The 19,290-nt window shown below is 40.6% G+C and overlaps 1 protein-coding gene across 3 annotated transcripts in view; it reads right to left on the bottom strand.

Moving 5' to 3' along the window:
• Positions 1 to 19,290, bottom strand: part of LOC139366387 (cullin-4B-like) — a 23,233-nt gene extending 3,943 nt beyond the window's left edge. For 2 of the 3 annotated variants that reach the window (XM_071103823.1, XM_071103825.1), the window contains exons 1-18: positions 18,383 to 19,047; positions 17,612 to 17,727; positions 16,864 to 16,967; positions 16,502 to 16,571; positions 16,337 to 16,410; positions 16,061 to 16,223; positions 10,929 to 11,018; positions 10,361 to 10,443; positions 10,079 to 10,146; positions 9,731 to 9,849; positions 9,367 to 9,559; positions 9,021 to 9,125; positions 8,656 to 8,766; positions 2,636 to 2,721; positions 2,334 to 2,432; positions 2,023 to 2,136; positions 1,837 to 1,942; positions 1,461 to 1,633 (exon numbers count right to left, since the gene is read on the bottom strand). In XM_071103823.1, the coding sequence (XP_070959924.1) occupies positions 1,461 to 1,633; positions 1,837 to 1,942; positions 2,023 to 2,136; positions 2,334 to 2,432; positions 2,636 to 2,721; positions 8,656 to 8,766; positions 9,021 to 9,125; positions 9,367 to 9,559; positions 9,731 to 9,849; positions 10,079 to 10,146; positions 10,361 to 10,443; positions 10,929 to 11,018; positions 16,061 to 16,223; positions 16,337 to 16,410; positions 16,502 to 16,571; positions 16,864 to 16,967; positions 17,612 to 17,727; positions 18,383 to 18,866 (2,358 nt within the window). In that variant the 5' untranslated portion in view covers positions 18,867 to 19,047. Of the gene's footprint in view, positions 1 to 1,460; positions 1,634 to 1,836; positions 1,943 to 2,022; positions 2,137 to 2,333; positions 2,433 to 2,635; positions 2,722 to 8,655; positions 8,767 to 9,020; positions 9,126 to 9,366; positions 9,560 to 9,730; positions 9,850 to 10,078; positions 10,147 to 10,360; positions 10,444 to 10,928; positions 11,019 to 16,060; positions 16,224 to 16,336; positions 16,411 to 16,501; positions 16,572 to 16,863; positions 16,968 to 17,611; positions 17,728 to 18,382; positions 19,048 to 19,228 lie in introns of those variants that run through there. The other variant, XM_071103824.1, reaches the window with a different exon arrangement.

Here is a 19,290-nt window from a genome sequence, read left to right as displayed (position 1 = left end):
AAGACATCAAACAAAATTGTAGACCTCCACAAGTCTGGTTCCTTCTTGGGCGCAATTACCAAATGCCTGAAGGTACCACGTTCATCTGTACAAACAATAGTATGCAAGTATAAACACCATGAGACCACGCAGCCGCCATTCCGCTCAGGAAGGAGACGGGTTCTGTCTCCTAGAGATTAATATACTTTGGTGCAGAAAGTGCAAATCAATCCCAGAACAGCAGCAAAGGACCTTGTGAAGATGCTGGAGGAAACAGGTACAAAAGTATCTATATCCACAGTAAAACGAGTCCTATATTGACATAACCTGAAAGGCCGTTCAGCAACGAAGAAGCCCCAAAACCGCAATAAAAAGCCAGACTACGGTTTGCAACTGCACATGGGGACTAAGGTCGTACTTTTTGGAGAAATGTCCTCTGGTCTGATGAAACAAAAATAGAACTGTTTGGCCATAATGACCATCGTTATGTTTGGAGGGAAAAAGGGCGAGGCTTGCAAGCCAAAGAAAACCATCCCAACTGTGAAGCACGGGGTGGCAGCATCATGGTGTGGGGATGCTTTACTGCAGGAGGGACTGGTGCACTTCACAAAATAGATGACATTATCCTGATGGAAAATTATGTGGATACTATTGAAGCAACATTTCAAGACATCAGTCAGGAAGTTAAAGCTTGGTCACAAATGGGTCTTCCAAATGGACAACGACCCCAAGCATACTTCCAAAGTTGTGGCAAAATGGCTTAAGGACAACAAAGTCAAGGTATTGGAGTGGCCATCACAAAGCCCTGACCTCAATCCTATAGAAAATGTGTGTGCAGAACTGAAAAAGCGTGTGCGAGAAAGGAGGCCTACAAACCTGACTCAGTTCCACCAGCGCTGTCAGGAGGAATAGGCCAAAATTCACCCAACTTATTGTGGGAAGCTTGTGGAAGGCTACTTTGAACGTTTGACCCAAGTTAAACAAATTAAAGGCAATGCTGTCAAATACTAATTGAGTGTATGTAAACTTTTGACCCACTGGGAATGTGATGAAATAAATAAAATCTAAAATAAATAATTCTCTCTATTCTGGCATTTCACATTCTTAAAATAAAGTGGTGTTCTTAACTGACCTAAGACAGGGCATTTTTACTGGGATTAAATGTATTTTGCTCAGGTGTATGTAAACTTCTGACTTCAACCGTACATGACTAAGTGGCTTAGGAAAAAAAAGTCTGCTAAATGGCATAATATTATTATTACAACATAGTGGAGAGTAGCAGACTTGAACACCCGCCTCTAAGGGGCAATGCATAGTTCAGAAACGTTAGTGCTAGAACTAGACTGGACTGAGACTCATATTCCCATCTAAATAGCATTGGGACATATTCATTATGCACTAAAACAAACCTGTCCAATAAAAACATGACAAATATTTCCTCCTAATGACTACAGCCCTGCTGAGAAAGAAAGAGAATATACCGTTTCTTTCATCTGGATCTGGTTGATCTTGATCCTGAAGAGTTTGTGTTTGAAGTCATCGTTACACGAGAACTTGTCTCCGTCCTCCACGTCTTTGCTTTTGGGGACTTTATGGATGACGCGCGCCTTGCCACACGCCAACGACTGCAGGGTCCGCCGCAGCTCGCCATCCTCTGCACACACATCTCACTTTAGGTCAACGCAAACTCAAACCAAAAAGACTGGGCAAAAGCTTGTGTTTCAATCAAATAGAAAAGATGATAGTGATAATAATTGATACAGTTTAAGCAACATGTCTGAAAATGTCTCAAGAGGACTGCTATATTGGATCCATTAGGATTTGTGTCATGACTGAGTACATTGTGATCATACAGACCTATTCCTGTAGCTAGCTTGATCTCCTCTAAGGTGAATTCCTCTCCTTCATTGAACATGAGCAGCACTAGTGTCTGAAACAGGGATACCTGAAGCTCCTTTTTGCCCTGTTTGTGGAAAAGGAAATGTTATCACAATGAATTTCTGCCTAACATACTAAATTAATAAAAATGACTAGCTACTGTACCTCTTTAAATTCAGCTTTTAAAACACAATGGCCTAATGTCGACTGCCACTGGAGCTTTCTGCCACTGTGCTTGCCGAGGTAAAACGTCTTGAAAATCTCCTGCAGCCGCACCATCTGGCCAAGAAAGAGTGTTCAAATAATCATAGACAATGACTATGGCTTTGTCCCAAATTGCACCTTATTCCCTATATAGTTCCCTGGTCAAAAGTACTGCACTATAAAAAAAGGGAACATGGTGTGACATAAACCAAATGTATTACATAGCAGGTCATAAAATAACAGAGCCTGAAGGGTTTGATACTTGCACTAACCTCTGGGAGCAGATGGACCTCCATTGGGACGTAGGTGGGCCAGTATCCCATGGTGAGGATGTTCACCGTCAGCTCAATGTTACCAGGGAGGTTTTGACACTATGTAATAGGAAAAGGGAGAAACAAACCAACCAATCAATGATGTCTAATGAGACACATCTAGGCTAATAATTCTAAAGTTAGTTGTGAAAATATTGCCACAACAACAAGTTGCAAAGACAATTATTATATATTTTTTTACATATGGATAGCTGTCTTTGATTATGTTGTCCTAAAACAGAGAAGGACAAAAGCATGTGTACCTGTTTGAACTGCACCATGATGTCCTTGGAAAGCTCCATGTCCTTGAACATGCCTTCCAGCTTGCTGGTGAATGCCGCTCCACATTCTAAAGAAAGGACCAAGGTTACGAGTCCCTAGTCTCATTCAGTGTCACATGCTTCATCGTTGTTGGTCAAAGTTCTATGTGTACAGTTAATAGTAGTAGCTAGTGATGGGGGGGATTGATATAGTTACGTACTGCAATATTATATTGATACTTTGACTCGAAAGTATTTTTGTAATAAAATAATACATAAACACATATATACTGATATATATTAATCACATACACCTACCTTGACATTTTCCACATTTTGTTACGTTACAGCCTTATTCTAAAATGTATCCAAATTGTTTTTCCCCCTCATCAATCTACACACACTAGCCCATAATGACAAAGCAAAAACAGGTTTTTAAAATCATGGCCAATTTATAAATAAAAAAACCTGATATTACATTTGCATTCAGTTGAAGTCAGAAGTTTGCATACACTTACGTTGAAGTCATTAAAACTCATTTTTCAACCACCCCACAAATTTCTTGTTAACGAACTATAGTTTTGGCAAGTCGGTTAGGACATCTACTTTGTGCATGACAAGTAATTTTTCCAAAAGAAATTTACAGACAGATTATTTCACTTATAATTCACTGTATCACAATTCCAGTGGGTCAGAAGTTTACGTACACTAGGTTGACTGTACCTTTTAAAAATGGCTTTAGAAGCTTCTGATAGGCTAATTGACATCATTTGAGTCAATTGGAGGTGTACCTGTGGATATATTTCAAGGCCTACCTTCAGTGCCTCTTTGGTTGATATCATGGGAAAATCTAAAGAAATTAGCCAAAACCTCAGAATAATTTGTTTGTAGACCTCCAAAAGTCTGGTTCATCCTTGGGAGCAATTTCCAAACGCCTGAAGGTACCACGTTCATCTGTACAAATAATAGTACGCAAGTATAAACACCATGGGACCACGCAGCCGTCATACTACTCAGGAAGAAGACACGTTCTGTCTCCTAGAGACAAACGTAATTTGGTGCGAAAAGTGCAAATCAATCCCAGTACAACAGCAAAGGACCTTGTGAAGATGCTGGAGGAAACAGGTACAAAAGTATCTATATCCACAGTAAAACGAGTCCTATATCGACATAACCTGAAAGGCCGCACCATCGCAGCCATGAAGCACAGGGGTGGCAGCATCATGTTGTGGGGGTACTTTGCTGCAGGAGGGAATGGTACACTTCACACAATTCTTCCAAATGGACAATGACCCCAAGTATACTTCCAAAGTTGTGGCAAAATGGCTTAAGGACAACAAAGTCCGGGTATTGGATTGGCCATCACAAAGCCCTGACCTCAATTCTATAGAACATTTGAGGCCAGAACTAAAACAGTGTGTGCGAGCAAGAAGTTCTACAAACCTGACTCAGTTCCACCAGCTCTGTCCGGAGGAATGGGCCAAAATTCAACCAATTTATTATTGTGGGAAGCTTGTGGAAGGCCACCCGAAACGTTTGACCCAAGTTAAACAATTTAAAAAGGCAATGCTACCAAACACTAATTGAGTGTATGTAAACTTCTGACCCACTGGGAATGTAATGAAAGAAATTAAAGCTGAAATAAATAATTCTCTCTACTATTATTCTGACATTTCACATTCTTAAAATAAAGTGGTGATCCTAACTGACCTAAGACAGGGCATTTTTACTGGGATGTCAGGAGTTTTGTATATGTAAACTTCTGACTTCAACTGTAAGTATTCAGATCCTTTGTTGAAGCACCTTTGGCATCGATTACAGCTTCAAGTCTTATTGGGTATGCCGCTACAAGCTTGGCACACCTGTATTTGGGGAGTTTCTCCCATTCGTCTCTGCAGATGCTCTCAAGCTCTGGTCAAATTTATTGGATATTTCAAACTTTTTTAACTAATCAAAAACTGAAAAATTGGGCGTGCAAAATTATTCAGCCCCTTTACTTTCAGTGCAGCAAACTCTCTCCAGAAATTCAGTGAGGATCTCTGAATGATCCAATGTTGACCTAAATGACTAATGATGATAAATACAATCCACCTGTGTGTAATCAAGTCTCCGTATAAATGCACCTGCACTGTGATAGTCTCAGAGGTCCGTTAAAAGTGCAGAGAGCATCATGAAGAACAAGGAACACACCAGGCAGGTCCGAGATACTGTTGAGAAGAAGTTTAAAGCCGGATTTGGATACAAAAAGATTTCCCAAGCTTTAAAACATCCCAAGGAGCACTGTGCAAGCGATAATATTGAAATGGAAGGAGTATCAGACCACTGCAAATCTACCAAGACCTGGCCGTCCCTCTAAACTTTCAGCTCATACAAGGAGAAGACTGATCAGAGATGTAGCCAAGAGGCCCATGATCACTCTGGATGAACTGCAGAGATCTACAGCTGAGGTGGGAGACTCTGTCCATAGGACAACAATCAGTTATATATTGCACAAATCTGGCCTTTATGGAAGAGTGGCAAGAAGAAAGCCATTTCTTAAAGATATCCATAAAAAGTGTCGTTTAAAGTTTGCCACAAGCCACCTGGGAGACACACCAAACATGTGGAAGAAGGTGCTCTGGTCAGATGAAACCAAAATTGAACTTTTTGGCAACAATGCAAAACGTTATGTTTGGCGTAAAAGCAACACAGCTGAACACACCATCCCCACTGTCAAACATGGTGGTGGCAGCATCATGGTTTGGGCCTGCTTTTCTTCAGCAGGGAAGATGGTTAAAATTGATGGGAAGATGGATGGAGCCAAATACAGGACCATTCTGGAAGAAAACCTGATGGAGTCTGCAAAAGACCTGAGACTGGGATGGAGATTTGTCTTCCAACAAGACAATGATCCAAAACATAAAGCAAAATCTACAATGGAATGGTTCAAAAATAAACATATCCAGGTGTTAGAATGGCCAAGTCAAAGTCCAGACCTGAATCCAATCGAGAATCTGTGGAAAGAACTGAAAACTGCTGTTCACAAATGCTCTCCATCCAACCTCACTGAGCTCGAGCTGTTTTGCAAGGAGGAATGGGAAAAAATTTCAGTCTCGATGTGCAAAACTGATAGAGACATACCCCAAGCGACTTACAGCTGTAATCGCAGCAAAAGGTGGCGCTACAAAGTATTAACTTAAGGGGGCTGAATAATTTTGCACGCCCAATTTTTCAGTTTTTGATTTGTTAAAAAAGTTTGAAATATCCAATAAATGTCGTTCCACTTCATGATTGTGTCCCACTTGTTGTTGATTCTTCACAAAAAAATACTGTTTTATATCTTTATGTTTGAAGCCTGAAATGTGGCAAAAGGTCACAAAGTTCAAGGGGGCCGAATACTTTCGCAAGGCACTGTATAGACAGGTGTGTGCCTTTCCAAATCATGTCCAATCAATTGAATTTACCACATGCGGACTCCAATCAAGTTGTAGAAACATCAAGGATGAATGGAAACAGGATGCTCAGGAGCTCAATTTTAAACCTCATAGCAAAGGCTCTGAATTCTTATGTAAATAAGGTATTTCTGTTTTTATAAAAGTAGAAAAATAAAAACCTGTTTTCGCTTAGTCCAAAAAATGTATTTAAATAAATTTTAGAATAATCAAATTGTATGTCACATGCGCTGAATACCATAAAATGCTTACTTCCAAGCCCTTAACCAACAAAGCAGTTAAGAAAATATAGTTAAACAAATATTTACTGAATAAATTAAAGTAAAACATTTTTTTTTTTAAATGTTACAATAAAATAACAATAACGAGGCTATATACAGGGTGTACCGGTACCGAGTCAATGTGGGGGGTACAGGTTAGTCGAGGTAATTTGTACATGTAGGTAGGGGTAAAGTAACAAAAAGTGGTAAAACCGAAGGGTTCTGAATACTTTCCAAGTGCACGCACACACATACACGTCAAAAGTTTGAACACACCTACTCGTTCAAGGGTTTTTCTTTATTTGTACTATTTTCTACATTGTAGAATAATAGTGAAGACATCAAAACTGTGAAATAACACATAGAATCATATAGTTAGCAAAAAAGTGTTAAATCTAAATATATTTTATATTTGAGAGTCTTCAAAGTAGCCACCCTTTGCCTTGATGGCAGCTTTGCACACTCTTGGCATTCTCTCAACCAGCTTCACGAGGTAGTCACCTGGAATGCATTTCAATTAATAGGTGTGCCTTGTGAAAAGTTCATTTGTGGAATTTCTTTCCTTAACATGTTTGAGCCAATCAGTTGTGTTGTGACAAGGTAGGGGGGTGTACAAAAGATAACCCTATTTGGTAAAAGACAAAATCCATATTATGGCAAGAACAGCTCAAATAAGCAAAGAACGACAGTCCATCATTACTTGAAGACATGCAGGTCAGTCAATCTGGAAAATGTCAAGAACATTGAAAGTTTCTTCCAGTGCAGTCGCAAAAACCATCAAGTGCTATGATGAAACTGGCTCTCATGAGGACCACCACAGGAAAGGAAGACCCCGAGTTACCTTTCCTGCAGAGGGCAAGTTCATTAGAGTTACCAGCCTCAGAAACTGCAGCCCAAATAAATGCCTCACAGATTTCAAGTAACAGACACATCAACATCAACTGTTCTGAGGAGACTGCGTGAATCAGGCCTTCATGGTCGAATTGCTGCAAAGAAGCCACCACTAAAAGACACCAATAAGAATAAGAGACTTGCTTGGAATGGTGGAAATCCGTCCTTTGGTCTGATTAGTCCAAATTTGAGAATTTTGGTTCCAACCGCCGTGTCTTTGTGAGATGCAGAGTAGGTAAACGGATGATCTCCGCATGTGTGGTTCCCACTGTGAAGCATGGAGGTGTGATGGTGTTTGTTGGTGACACTGTCTGATATATTTAGAATTCAAGGCACACTTAACCAGAATGGCAACCACAGCATTCTGCAGTGATACTCCATCCCATCTGGTTTGCGCTTAGTGGGACTATCAATTGTTTTTCAACAGGACAATGACCCAACACACCTCCAGGCTGTGTAAGGGCTATTTGACCAAGAAAGAGAGTGATGGAGTGCTGCATCAGATGACCTGGCCTCCACAATCACCTGACATCAAAACAATTGAGATGGTTTGGGATGAGATGGACCGCAGAGAGAAGGAAAAGCAGCCAACAGGTGCTCAGCATATGTGGGAACTCCTTCAAGACTGTTGGAAAAGCATTCCAGGTGAAGCTGGTTGAGAGAATGCCAAGAGTGTGCAAAGCTGTCATCAAGGTAAAGGGTGGCTATTTGAAGAATCTCAATTATAAAATATATTTTGTTTTGTTTAACACTTTTTTGGTTACTACATGATTCCATGTGTTATTTCATAGATTTGATGTCTTTACTACAATGTAGAAAATAGTAAAAAATAAAGAAAAACCCTTGAATGAGTAGGTGTGTCCAAACCTTTGACTGGTACTGTATATAGTTTTTAAATAGTGAGCCAACATGTTTCCAGGACTTATATTTATATGACTGATCAAAACTAATCTTCTCATACTCTCTCATGTCTCTCTGCAGCAAGTAAATTGAACCTGTTGCATGGGGTGGAAAACGCCAGAGCATCAGTTTTTACACGCTGAAATTGGAAACTAACGTGTGTTTGGCACTACCGCCACCGTACCGCCAGCCGAAGTTAGAACCCATATAGTGAGCAATATGTTTGGAACATCAAATCGCAATACATGTAGAATCGTGAGAATTGCAATACATATCGTATCGGCACCTAAGTATTGTGATATCATTCCCAGTCCTAGTGGTGGATTCTGATGTAGACAGTGGTGGGGGATTGTGTGTGGAATTGTTCTAAAATACTATTTGAAATATTTAAAATACTTTTGAGCGTTTGATTGAGCTTGCCTGAAGTGTCGGATGGTTGGGGTAGGTTGAGCACCTTTCCACTGCCTCAGTCAATCAAGCACAGCCATTTGATGGAAAATGTATACTATTTGAACCCAGGTCTGATGGGGAACCCACTGACCATGTTTCAGTTTCGACAGCATGGACTTCTCGGCATCCACGGAGGCACTCTTTCCCACCAGCAACCTCTTGGCCAGATCTTTCTTGTAGAAGGCCTCAAAAACGTCTTTTCCTATTCAAGAATTCAAAAGGTTAAAGTTAAAGTACAAAGACAGACTTCAACAGGCTTCTAAGAGTCCTGTCAAATAGGAAAGTTAAAAGGACCTGGAAGTAGATGATGGTTTGGCGAAATATGTTGGGACCACATGACCATAAATGAATATGTTGGGACCACATGACCATAAATGAATATGTTGGGACCACATGACCATAAATTAATATGTTGGGACCACATGACCATAAATGAATATGTTGGGACCACATTACCATAAATGAATCGGAAGATGATCATGATCTTGTCCAACATCTTCTCCAGCTCCTCGTCCGTGGCCTCCTTGTTCCCCGCCCTCAGCTTCCAATCCACGTGTTTTGCTACAAAATACAACCATGTGTTGTTTTATTTAAATTTTTGTAGTTTACTTGCAAAAAAAAAACTGGAATATAATTTTTGCTTAATAGCTTTATTCTGAAGCTTTAAACTGATGGGAGCATAATGCACACAAACATCTATGAACGAAGACAATTTGAAAAGATGAGTTCTCTTTCAGTCAGTTCACTCGTTGTAGTGCTATCTTTATCATGTTTCCCATAGCGATTATCATGAGATACCAACCAATGAGCTCAGCAGGTTTGTTTGTCCTCTTGTTGATGAAGGTCTCGAAGGCTTCCTTCATGGCATTGACAAACTTCTCATTCTTCATGAAACAGACGTGGATGATGTGGTCCACCTTGTCCTTGAAGTCCAGCAGCTCCTGTACCATGGTCTTGTCCTTCTCAGGGTTAATGACCATCGTACTTCCAAAGGCCTGTGTGATGTTGGTAGAGGTGTCAAGGGTTGCTTTAGGTTATATACTATACACATGAATGATCCAAATCTCCAGCTGTTTTGTACTTGGAAGGAAGTATCCCCACACCTTCAAAAAGTGAATTAGTAAGAGTAAATTACAGATTTGGACTACTGATGTTTTCAAGCATACCTTGATGTACTCGATCCAGTGTTGTAGGAGGACTAGCACGCCCCCTCTCACCCGACTGAAGAGCTGATAGAGAAGACACAAGTCCTGGATTCTGTTCTCATCTAGCAGGTGATTCAAGCCTAGAGATGGAAAATAGTAGTTTAGTTTAAGGTATTTAGTGACAATTTAGTTCATGTAACTAAACAAAAAACAGTCCATATATTTTTTTTATTTTTACATTTGATGTTCTCTTCATGTGATAAGTGATATGACAATAGCATCGTTATTTTTTTTTACTCTGTTAAAATGTCATCCATTGTAAGCAAACAAATGCCCCAGTGTGGTAAGTCTGTAGTCTCTGATATATACCTTTCTGCAGTGTTGCAGTGAGATGTTCACCCAGTAGTTGCTTTTCCACAGTGGCAATGAGAGGTTTTCTGAAAAAATAATGCAGGAGAGGGAGGAAATGAGGAGTCAAATCTCTCTTTTTTCATTCTTTATATTTAGACAGGTAGATCCCGTTGAGACCGGTGCCAAGGCAGCAGCAAATCAAAAATTAATTACGTCAAATGTGGAACTGAAAACAGATGACACCAATACTGATGGACTCTTGGAAGACGAACCCCTTGTATTCTAACAAAGAATACTCACTGTGTGCTCTGGTCTAGATACGTGATGACTCTGTCTGCTTCCTCCTCTAAGCGTTTGTTGACGTGATGGAGATAATCTGGGACCTGACGAGATATTTAAGAAGTGATCAGATTAAACCATCAAGTAGCTGCTAAATCATTTGGGATACGAAGTCAAAAGCAACCTATCCTTACTGGGTCAGACAAACATCTAGTGCCATGTAAAACCACTCCACATATCACATATTTTCTTTACCAGAAGTAACTGTAAGATGATGCAAGACTCTAAATGCTAGCCATGTCCCAGATCGGTTTGTGCTGTATAGCCAAACAATACATTTTACTGTCAAACATGACGATCATTGGAGTTAGCAAAAGAGCAAGAACAGACCGTGCCAATTTCTATGATCATTGTCAAGTTTTGGCAGTACAATGTCATGTTTGGCTATACAGCACAAACAGATCTGGAACCAGGCTATCAAAATGTGGCCTCCAGTCAGACTCAGAATATTCTAATGTATGATGACATAGGGCACTGAGGTCTGGAGTAGACAGTCAGTGGTGTTGCACTGCCCAGGGGGATAAATCACCTCTCTCTCCTGCATCAGCCTCTGTCCCTCAGCGGCATACAGACGATTAGTCTCCTCCAAAAAGCGCTGCTCAAAGGAGTCCTGATAAATCTGTCAGGAGGAGGGAGAGCATTGGGTGTCATTAAAGCCATTTCTTAAGTGGGGGAGGTGATAATACATCAACTCAAATCCCGACGCGGGTGTTGTTGATCGCTAATAACACAGCTGACAAACACCCCATGATGTCTTAGACACAGCAGTGTCGGAGATTCGGTATTTATTAGGATCCACATTAGCTGCTGCAAAAGCATCAGCTACTCTTCCTGGTGTCCACATGAAACATGACATAATACAGAACATTATTAGTCAAGGATTGAACTGCATACATTTATATCACACACAGCCTACAAATGAGTACACACACACAATATCTACACTACCGGTCAATAGTTTTAGAACACCTACTCATTCATGGGTTTTCTTTATGTTTACTATTTTCTACATTGTAGAATAATAGTGAAGACATCAAGACTATGAAATAACACACATGGAATCATGTAGTAACCAAAATAGGAATGGAAGAGCTGTCATCAAGGCAAAGGGTGGCTATTTGAAGAATCTCAAATATATTTTGATTTGTTTAACACTTTTTTGGTTACTACATGATTCCATGTGTTATTTCATAGTTTCAATGTCTTCATCATTGTAGAAAAGAGTAAAAAAGAAAAGAAAAACCTTTGAGGTGTTCTAAAACTATTGACCGTTTGTGAAGGTCTAATTCATCACAGTCGGAATTGCAATACAAGATATATAAAATGGCCGTGTCTCTTCACAGTCCCCTTTGTGCAGTAAGGTGTCCTTTTATCTGTTTTTTTAAAACTGGTTTTATTGCTAGCTTGAGTTACCTGGGATGTCAGAGTTCCATGTAATCATGGCTCTATTTAATACTGTGCATTTCCCAGCCTCTGTTCTGGAACTTGGGACTGTGAAAGACCTCTGGTTACATGTCTTGTGTTGTACCGATGCCTGTCCGAACTGTGTGCCAACTGCTTGAACAGACAGTTCGGTACCTTCAACACATCAATGCCTCTCACAAAGACCAATAGTGATGCAGTCAATCTCTCTTCAACTTTGAACCAGGAGGGACTGACATGCATGTTACTGACACTTTATGTCTGTGTACATCTAGGTGCGATACGTTCTGCTTTGTTCTGGACCAACTGCAATTGTCCTATGTCTTTCTTTGCCTTACATGACCACACAGCTGGGCAGTAGTCCAGTCTGGTCGACACGGATGTCAAGAAGGCAGAGCAATGCCCAATCGTGGACAAACCTTTCCCATTTTAGCAACCATTGAGTATGTTTTGACCATGAAAGCTTGCTATCTAGGGTTACACCCAGCAGGTTAGTCTCCTCAACTTGCTCAATAGCCACATTATTCAATAATAGATCTAAACGAGGTTTAGCGTTGAGCGAGTGATTTGTCCCAAAAATTATGCTTTTAGTTTTTGAGATATTTAGCACCAGCCTATTGCCAGTTACCCATTCTAAAACTGACTGGAGCTCTATGTTAAGTGTCTAATTTATTTTACGGTTGCAGCCGATGCGCATACTGTTGAGTCGTCAGCATGCATAGACACACAGGCTTTATTCCAGGTCAGTGGAAGGTCAGTTGTAAAAACAGAAAACAATAACAGCCCTAGCCGGCTGCCCTGCGGTACACCACACTCAATTGAAATTGCATGAGAGGCTTCCATTAACAAAAATCCTCTGTTCTATTAGATAGGTAACTCTCAATTCATAATAAAAGGCAGAGGATGCAAATCCATAACACCAACCTTTTTTCAACAATAGATTATGATCAATAACATCAAAAGCTGAACTGAAGTCTAACAAAACAGCTCCCACATTCTTACTATACATGTCTTTCAGCCAATCATTAGTCATTTGTGTCAGTGCCGAGCATGCTAAAAGTTGTTCATTTGTTTTCTGTAAAATAACTTTGTATTTGATCAAACACCATTTTTTCCAAAAGTTTGCTAAGCACTTTTGGTTGGCTGTTTGAACGATTAAAGAGTGCTCTGCTATTCTTGGGTAGCAAGAATAGCCTCACTCCCTCCCTCCCTCCATTTAAAAAAACAACAACAACCACCTTTATTTAACTAGGCAAGTCAGTTAAGAACAAATTCTTATTTTCAATAACGGCCTAGGTTAACTGCCTTGTTCAGGGGCAGAACAACAGATTATTACCTTGTCAGCTCGGGGATTCGATCTTGCAACCTTTCGGCTACTTGTCCAATGCTCTAACCACTAGGCTACCTGCCACCCCAGTAGCCTGAGGGCACACACTGTCTTCTAGGCTTAAATTGAAGATGTGGCAAACATGAGTCACAATGTATTCCGCAACCAATTTCAGCAAATATACCATCCAGTTTTTTGGTACATGGTAGATTGTCCTTACTTATAGATAGATTTTTTTTTAAATAATCACCTCTTCCACACCCACTTTGTAGAACTCAAAACTACAGTGATTGTCTTTGATTATTTGGTCCATTATGCATGAATATGAAGGCTCAGAATTAGTTGTTTGCATGCAAGTGTGCTAATCTTGTCACCAAAAAAGTTTAAGTGGTTGGCAATATCAAAGGGATATCATAGTGCAGGATCAACCCCTATCCACCCTGCACATCTGGAAGAAATGGAGAAACAGCTTTCATATACCTGTCCAATCCTTTCTGATCTAAACAAATGCTTAGGGAGTAGGGCAGGGGTTCCCAAATGTTTTTGGCCCAGGACCCCATTTTGATATCTGAAAATTCTCACGACCCAAACCATGTGAAAACAATGTAATTAACAGCCAATGTTTACTTTTATTTTATTTGGGGCTTTGGCAGTCAATTTAAAACCATTCTAACAGTAATTCTGATTGTCTTCAACTCACCATCACATACTTTTAATGTGGGGCTATGACAGTCAATTGCAAATTATTCAGACATAATCTCTCTTATCTCACCACCACTAATGAGATGGATGTGCTTGATGCATGTCGCGTCGGAATTTTTCAGTCAGGGGGCGTGGTCAACACCTCTCATCTCTGCTGTCACATCCAACCTGGGTCGATATTTGTTTTTTAATGCAGTTGAGAGCACCGAATCCAGCTTCATACAGATATGAGCTGGTGAAAGGTAGCCTACCATGAGTTTTACGGTGCTTTCAAGACAACTGGGAACTGAAAAATACGAGGTCAAATCATGACGTTAGTGATCTTCTAGGTCAGAAAGTCTATAAAAAGAGACCTGAGTTCCCGACTAGGAATTCTGAGTTGGATGACCATTCAAAATGATTTTTCCAAGTCTGCGCTCGTTTCTTTCCGAGTTCCCAGTTGTCTTGAACGCACTGAAGTCAGAGATTTCCGAGTTGTTTTGAACGCGACATTAATTCTCAAAAGGGAGACGGCAGGGCATTCCCTTTGAGTCAGGAACCAAAACCCCTCTGTAGTGACCCGTGAATGCGTTGTCTGCTGCATTCGAGCACATGACAGCTCGATCAACTGTTCGATTTCACTTACAGGCATGTCAACTGAGCCAGGATCACAGTCAAATGGATTGGGAAGTAGGTACCAAACTGCTCTTCCAATGAGAAAAATATTTCCAATACTCCCCCTCTATAACCACCAAACCTCAGTGTGAAATAGAACATTGTCATGCTCTGATCCCATATTTCCACAGTTGTGAACACGTGTGCCTACAGTGGATGTGGTTTGATGTAGTTTACAATCAAAAGTTACCTGCTGCCATATACAGTATCTCAGAGTTCTGTGCTCAGCTCTTTTGCCAGCAGTTTTTTTCGGTGTATCATACAATGTGTCCATATGGCAGAGGAAAACACATTCATAACTAGAGTGCAGAGGCCTGCCCGCCATACTGTAGATGGAGCCCCATCTGTGCAAAAGCCCACCATTCGATCCCAACATCCGCTATGCTGTTTCATGCTCAGGAATCGTGGGACAGAACAATATGTCCTCATGAATAACATCCCCGACAAAAGTCAACGCATGGGCATCTTGGCCCTCTCGCCCATTTGGAAAGCATAAGCTGGGGAGCTTGAGTCAGTCAGACTTTCTGCTTGATTGCTAGCAATAGCATAAATTCTTTGTTTACCAGTTATCCGACATAGGTAATGATAAGAGTTTATGTGCCTCACCACACATTTTTTTCACCATATCAATTGCCGCCGAAAATATAAAAGTCTCTGCAATAGTGTTCGTCGCGGTCCTAGCCTTTCACCATGGGAATGATTCAAGTGTTTCATGAGCTAAAATAAAAGATACCCAAAATGTTCCATACACACAAAAAGCTTACTTCTCTAAAATATGTTTACATCCCTGTTAGTGTGCATTGATTAAACAGCATGGTCATTACACAGGTGCACCTTGTGCTGGGGACAATAAAAGTCCACTCAAATGTGCAGGTCACACAACACAATGAAGTCTCAAGTTGAGGGAGTGTGCAATTGGCATGCTGACTGCAGGAATGTCCACCAGAGCTGTTGCCAGACAATTTAATGTTCATTTATTTTCCACAAGCTGTCTCCAACATCGTTTTAGAGAATTTGGCAGTATGTCCAACCGGCCTCACGACCCCAGACCACGTGTAGCCATACCAGCCCTAGACCTCCATGTACGGCTTTTTCACCTGCGGGATCGTCTGAGACCAGCCACGCAGACAGCTGATGAAACTGAGGAGTATTTCTGTCTGTAATAAAGCGTTTGTGTGTGGAAAAACTAATCCTGGCTCCCAAGTGGGTGGGCCTCTACCCTACCAGGCCCACTCATGGCTGCGCCCTTGCCCAGTCATGTAAAATCCATTGATTAGGGACTAATTTATTTATTTCAATTGAATGATTTCCTTATATGAACTGTAAATAAAATTGTTGAAATTGTTGCGTTTACATTTTTGGTATATATTTTTTTCCTTCAGGATTTTGGAAATTCTCCTGTGACCCTATTTTCATCAGATGACCCCACATGGGTTCAAGACCCCTTGTTTGGGAACCACTGGGGTAGGGGCTAAGGGTTGATTAACCGGGTGAATAGGACAAGAAATCCACTGAGTAGGCTTTCCCATGCCCTGTGTGAAGGGGCGTAGCCATACCTGCAGGTCAGAAAGCATGCTCAATAGGCTCCGCAGCAGGCTACGGTCGACGGTCTCGCCGCTGCGCTCCCTCTCGATGAGCAGCAGGATTCCGTCGATGGTCTTGCTCTGGACCTTCATGTCGCTGATAATGTAAAACCTAAACAACTCCAGGCCCATGTCCCTGAAGGGAAGAGGGGTGATATTAATATGAACCAAAGCCAATTACTATTGACAGAACACAGTTAGAAATTGAACGTTTTCTACAGAATTTTGATTTGAGGGAGAGAAACTCACCAGACTGACGGGAGCATTGAATTTTGTAAAACATAGGTGCGGTCCAAGAACAAAAATATACTTCTAATCATGATCTGTAAAAGAGGAAAGAAATCCTTTATAGGAAATTATTTGAATGAGATTGAATCAAATTACATCCTATCAAGGACAGAGTCCTAGACATACCATTTGTCTGCAGTGATCTTGCCAACACTTGTCTATTTTCTTCAGGAAGAGTGTACTGTCCAGTGCATCCGTGAGCACTGAGTCAAGGATGTAGCAGGTTTCATATGCATAACAACACAAAGCAGCCGCAGTGTCCTTTCAGTACACATGATTAAAAGGACATGCATTCAATATCAACCTTTATAAGAACATGATTTCAGTTTCTGTAGTTCAAATGACAAAAGCTATCCCCTAGTAAATACTTGAACAAAATAATTAGACTTATGAAAGCCTACATTGAGTGATCAAGGATTAAGCAGTGTCTAAACATATATTGAACCATCTTTCTAGTACCATCTATTTACACACACAGAAAAAGATATTCTCTGAATTGATCGATTTGTGCCTTGATGTGGTCTTCACACACAACCTGCAGTTGTTTGTAGAGCTTGGCTGATATCTTATGGGAGCAGAGGTTCTCCACAGCCTAAAACAACAAACAGAAAGGAGAGTGCTTAAAGAGTTTATTACATTTCAGGGCTAAAACACTTGATTATCTATGCATGTAATATCCTACAGAAGACACCGCCACCAAGTAATCTAAACATCCCATAACTCAACACAGCTATTAAACAGTGCAGACATATCACACAAATTATTGTCAAGCTCTTTCGCAAGATACTAGCCTAGAGACATGAAGAAAAAAATAGCTTGTTTGTTAAGACTGTGTTTAGCTTACTGACTGCAAAATCATAGGTTTGAATAAGAAGTCAAGGTCACAGGGGAGGAGGGCTTCCCATCTGTGGCCAATCATCATAATAACCATAACCACAGAGTAGTTTTCATTAGGGCAGGGAGCATAAAACATTTTGCATTCGTCAATGAAAACAAGCACTTCTTATTGGACAAGTCCAGGTTTGGTGCCAAATGCCATGTTATTTTTACTCGTCATTGTTATTTGTTAGTCACTGTGTATTTATATTTATTATCTTTAACTCTGCATTGTTGAAAAACAACCAGTAAGAAAGCATTGCACTGTTAGTCTACAAAGCATGTGACAAATAAAATATTATGTGAACATGACCCAGGGCTGTTCTGAAGGGAAATGAGGCAGGTGCAGCATTGAGGTACCTGGTAGAGCTCCTCAAGATTGTACTTGATTGAAATGCTGTTCTGAATGGCCTCAACCGCCTCCTTTAGCTTTTGCCAGGTCTCGTGTGTGTAGTTCTCTGGCAATTTGGGCTTTTCTGTGAAGAAAATGAAAGAGAGACAGGGAAGCAGTTTCAGAACAGTAATTTTCTGATGTGTCATTCTTTTATCTGTACCACTGTTTTTTTTATTTTTTATTTAGGTTTTTTTTTACACATAATCAGTCTAACATCTAAAAAAATAAAAATATTCACACAAATGAACTACATCATGTCAGGCATTTAAATAGTAGTGTATCATTGTGCATTTTATAACTAAGCAATAATGCCCGAGGGGGTGTGGCATATGGCCACTGGCTAAGTGCTGTTCTTACGCGCAACGCGGCGTGCCTGGATACAGCCCTTAGCCGTGGTATATTGGCCATATACCACAAACCCCCGAGGTGCCTTATTGCGATTATAAAATGGTTACCGGTGTAATTAGAGCAGTAAAAATAAATGTTTTGTCATATCCGTGGTATACGGTTTGATATACCATGGCTGTCAGCATTCAGGGCTCGAACCACCTATTTTACAATGACACATATTCAACTGTAAAATTGCATAGATTAGCCAGACTAAAGCACATATTTTAGGCAAGGCCAAGTAATTAACACAATTTTAAAAGAAACGTTCACTATAAGGGACAAGTGGGATTACAGCAAGCAATTCCTTGCATCCATCCATCACTAGAATGTTTTGAATATCACACTACCTTTGAAGTTCTTGATGACTAGTTTCTTTGCAGCGCCAGGTTTGCTGTTGGAGAAGGTAGTGGAGCCTGCCGTTTTCGTCAGCCCGTTTGCATGGTGCCCAACACCCCCAGCCAAAAAAACTGTTTTCATCTTGTTAGAAGAACACGATGCAGACGACTCCTCGGCCATTTTCACATCCAGTCCAATGAAATCTACTGAATCTTCGAACCTCAACTTCTTCTGAATGTGTTGCGAAGTGGAGGTGCAGGAGGAAGATGAATAATTTGTGGTTTTAGGAGATGAAGAGATTGAATCAATGTCTTCCCTCTCAGAACTGTTTATTTTCCTCTTCTTCGAAGGCGTGATACTGCTGTCGTTATTTACATCTGAAGCTGCTGGTCTAGCCTCTTGGGTTGGCGGTGGGGGATTAGGGGAAGGTAAACCTATTGGAAACATGAAAAAATGAATACAAATTCTAATAGCTATAGCCAGTCTACTAATCATAAACCTCCATATGTGCCGTGGGTTAACAAGTCGCGATTCCAAGGTTTATCTTGCTATATTCCAACCGAGTCGTCCGGTCTTTTACAAGTATCTAGCTAAGAAACAGACAATACATTGCAAACTACAGCCCCATTTGGACCAGCTCAATGACTTGGACCCTCTCACTGTTCTTGTTATTTCTGCTGGCAGAAGAAAGATGGTTGATTACTGCTTCCTATTGCTTGGCCTCTCTTTAATATCCACGTTGTGGAGCGGTAGTTAGTTTTGTCGGCATCCAATAGAGACTTATTTCTAGCCGAAAAATGTAATGTATCAAGTGTTAAATTGCCATAACACCTGGGAAGTTCAATATCAAAACGTACCTTCTACAAGCGATTCCATGACCTACCGGAAGTGCTTTACCCACATGTTACTGCTGCAAAAG

This window comes from Oncorhynchus clarkii, chromosome 14 (assembly GCF_045791955.1).
Source record: "Oncorhynchus clarkii lewisi isolate Uvic-CL-2024 chromosome 14, UVic_Ocla_1.0, whole genome shotgun sequence".
NCBI lineage: Eukaryota > Metazoa > Chordata > Actinopteri > Salmoniformes > Salmonidae > Oncorhynchus > Oncorhynchus clarkii.
Note: the sequence above shows the minus strand (reverse complement) of the source record. Positions and strands in the feature narration are given on the sequence as shown.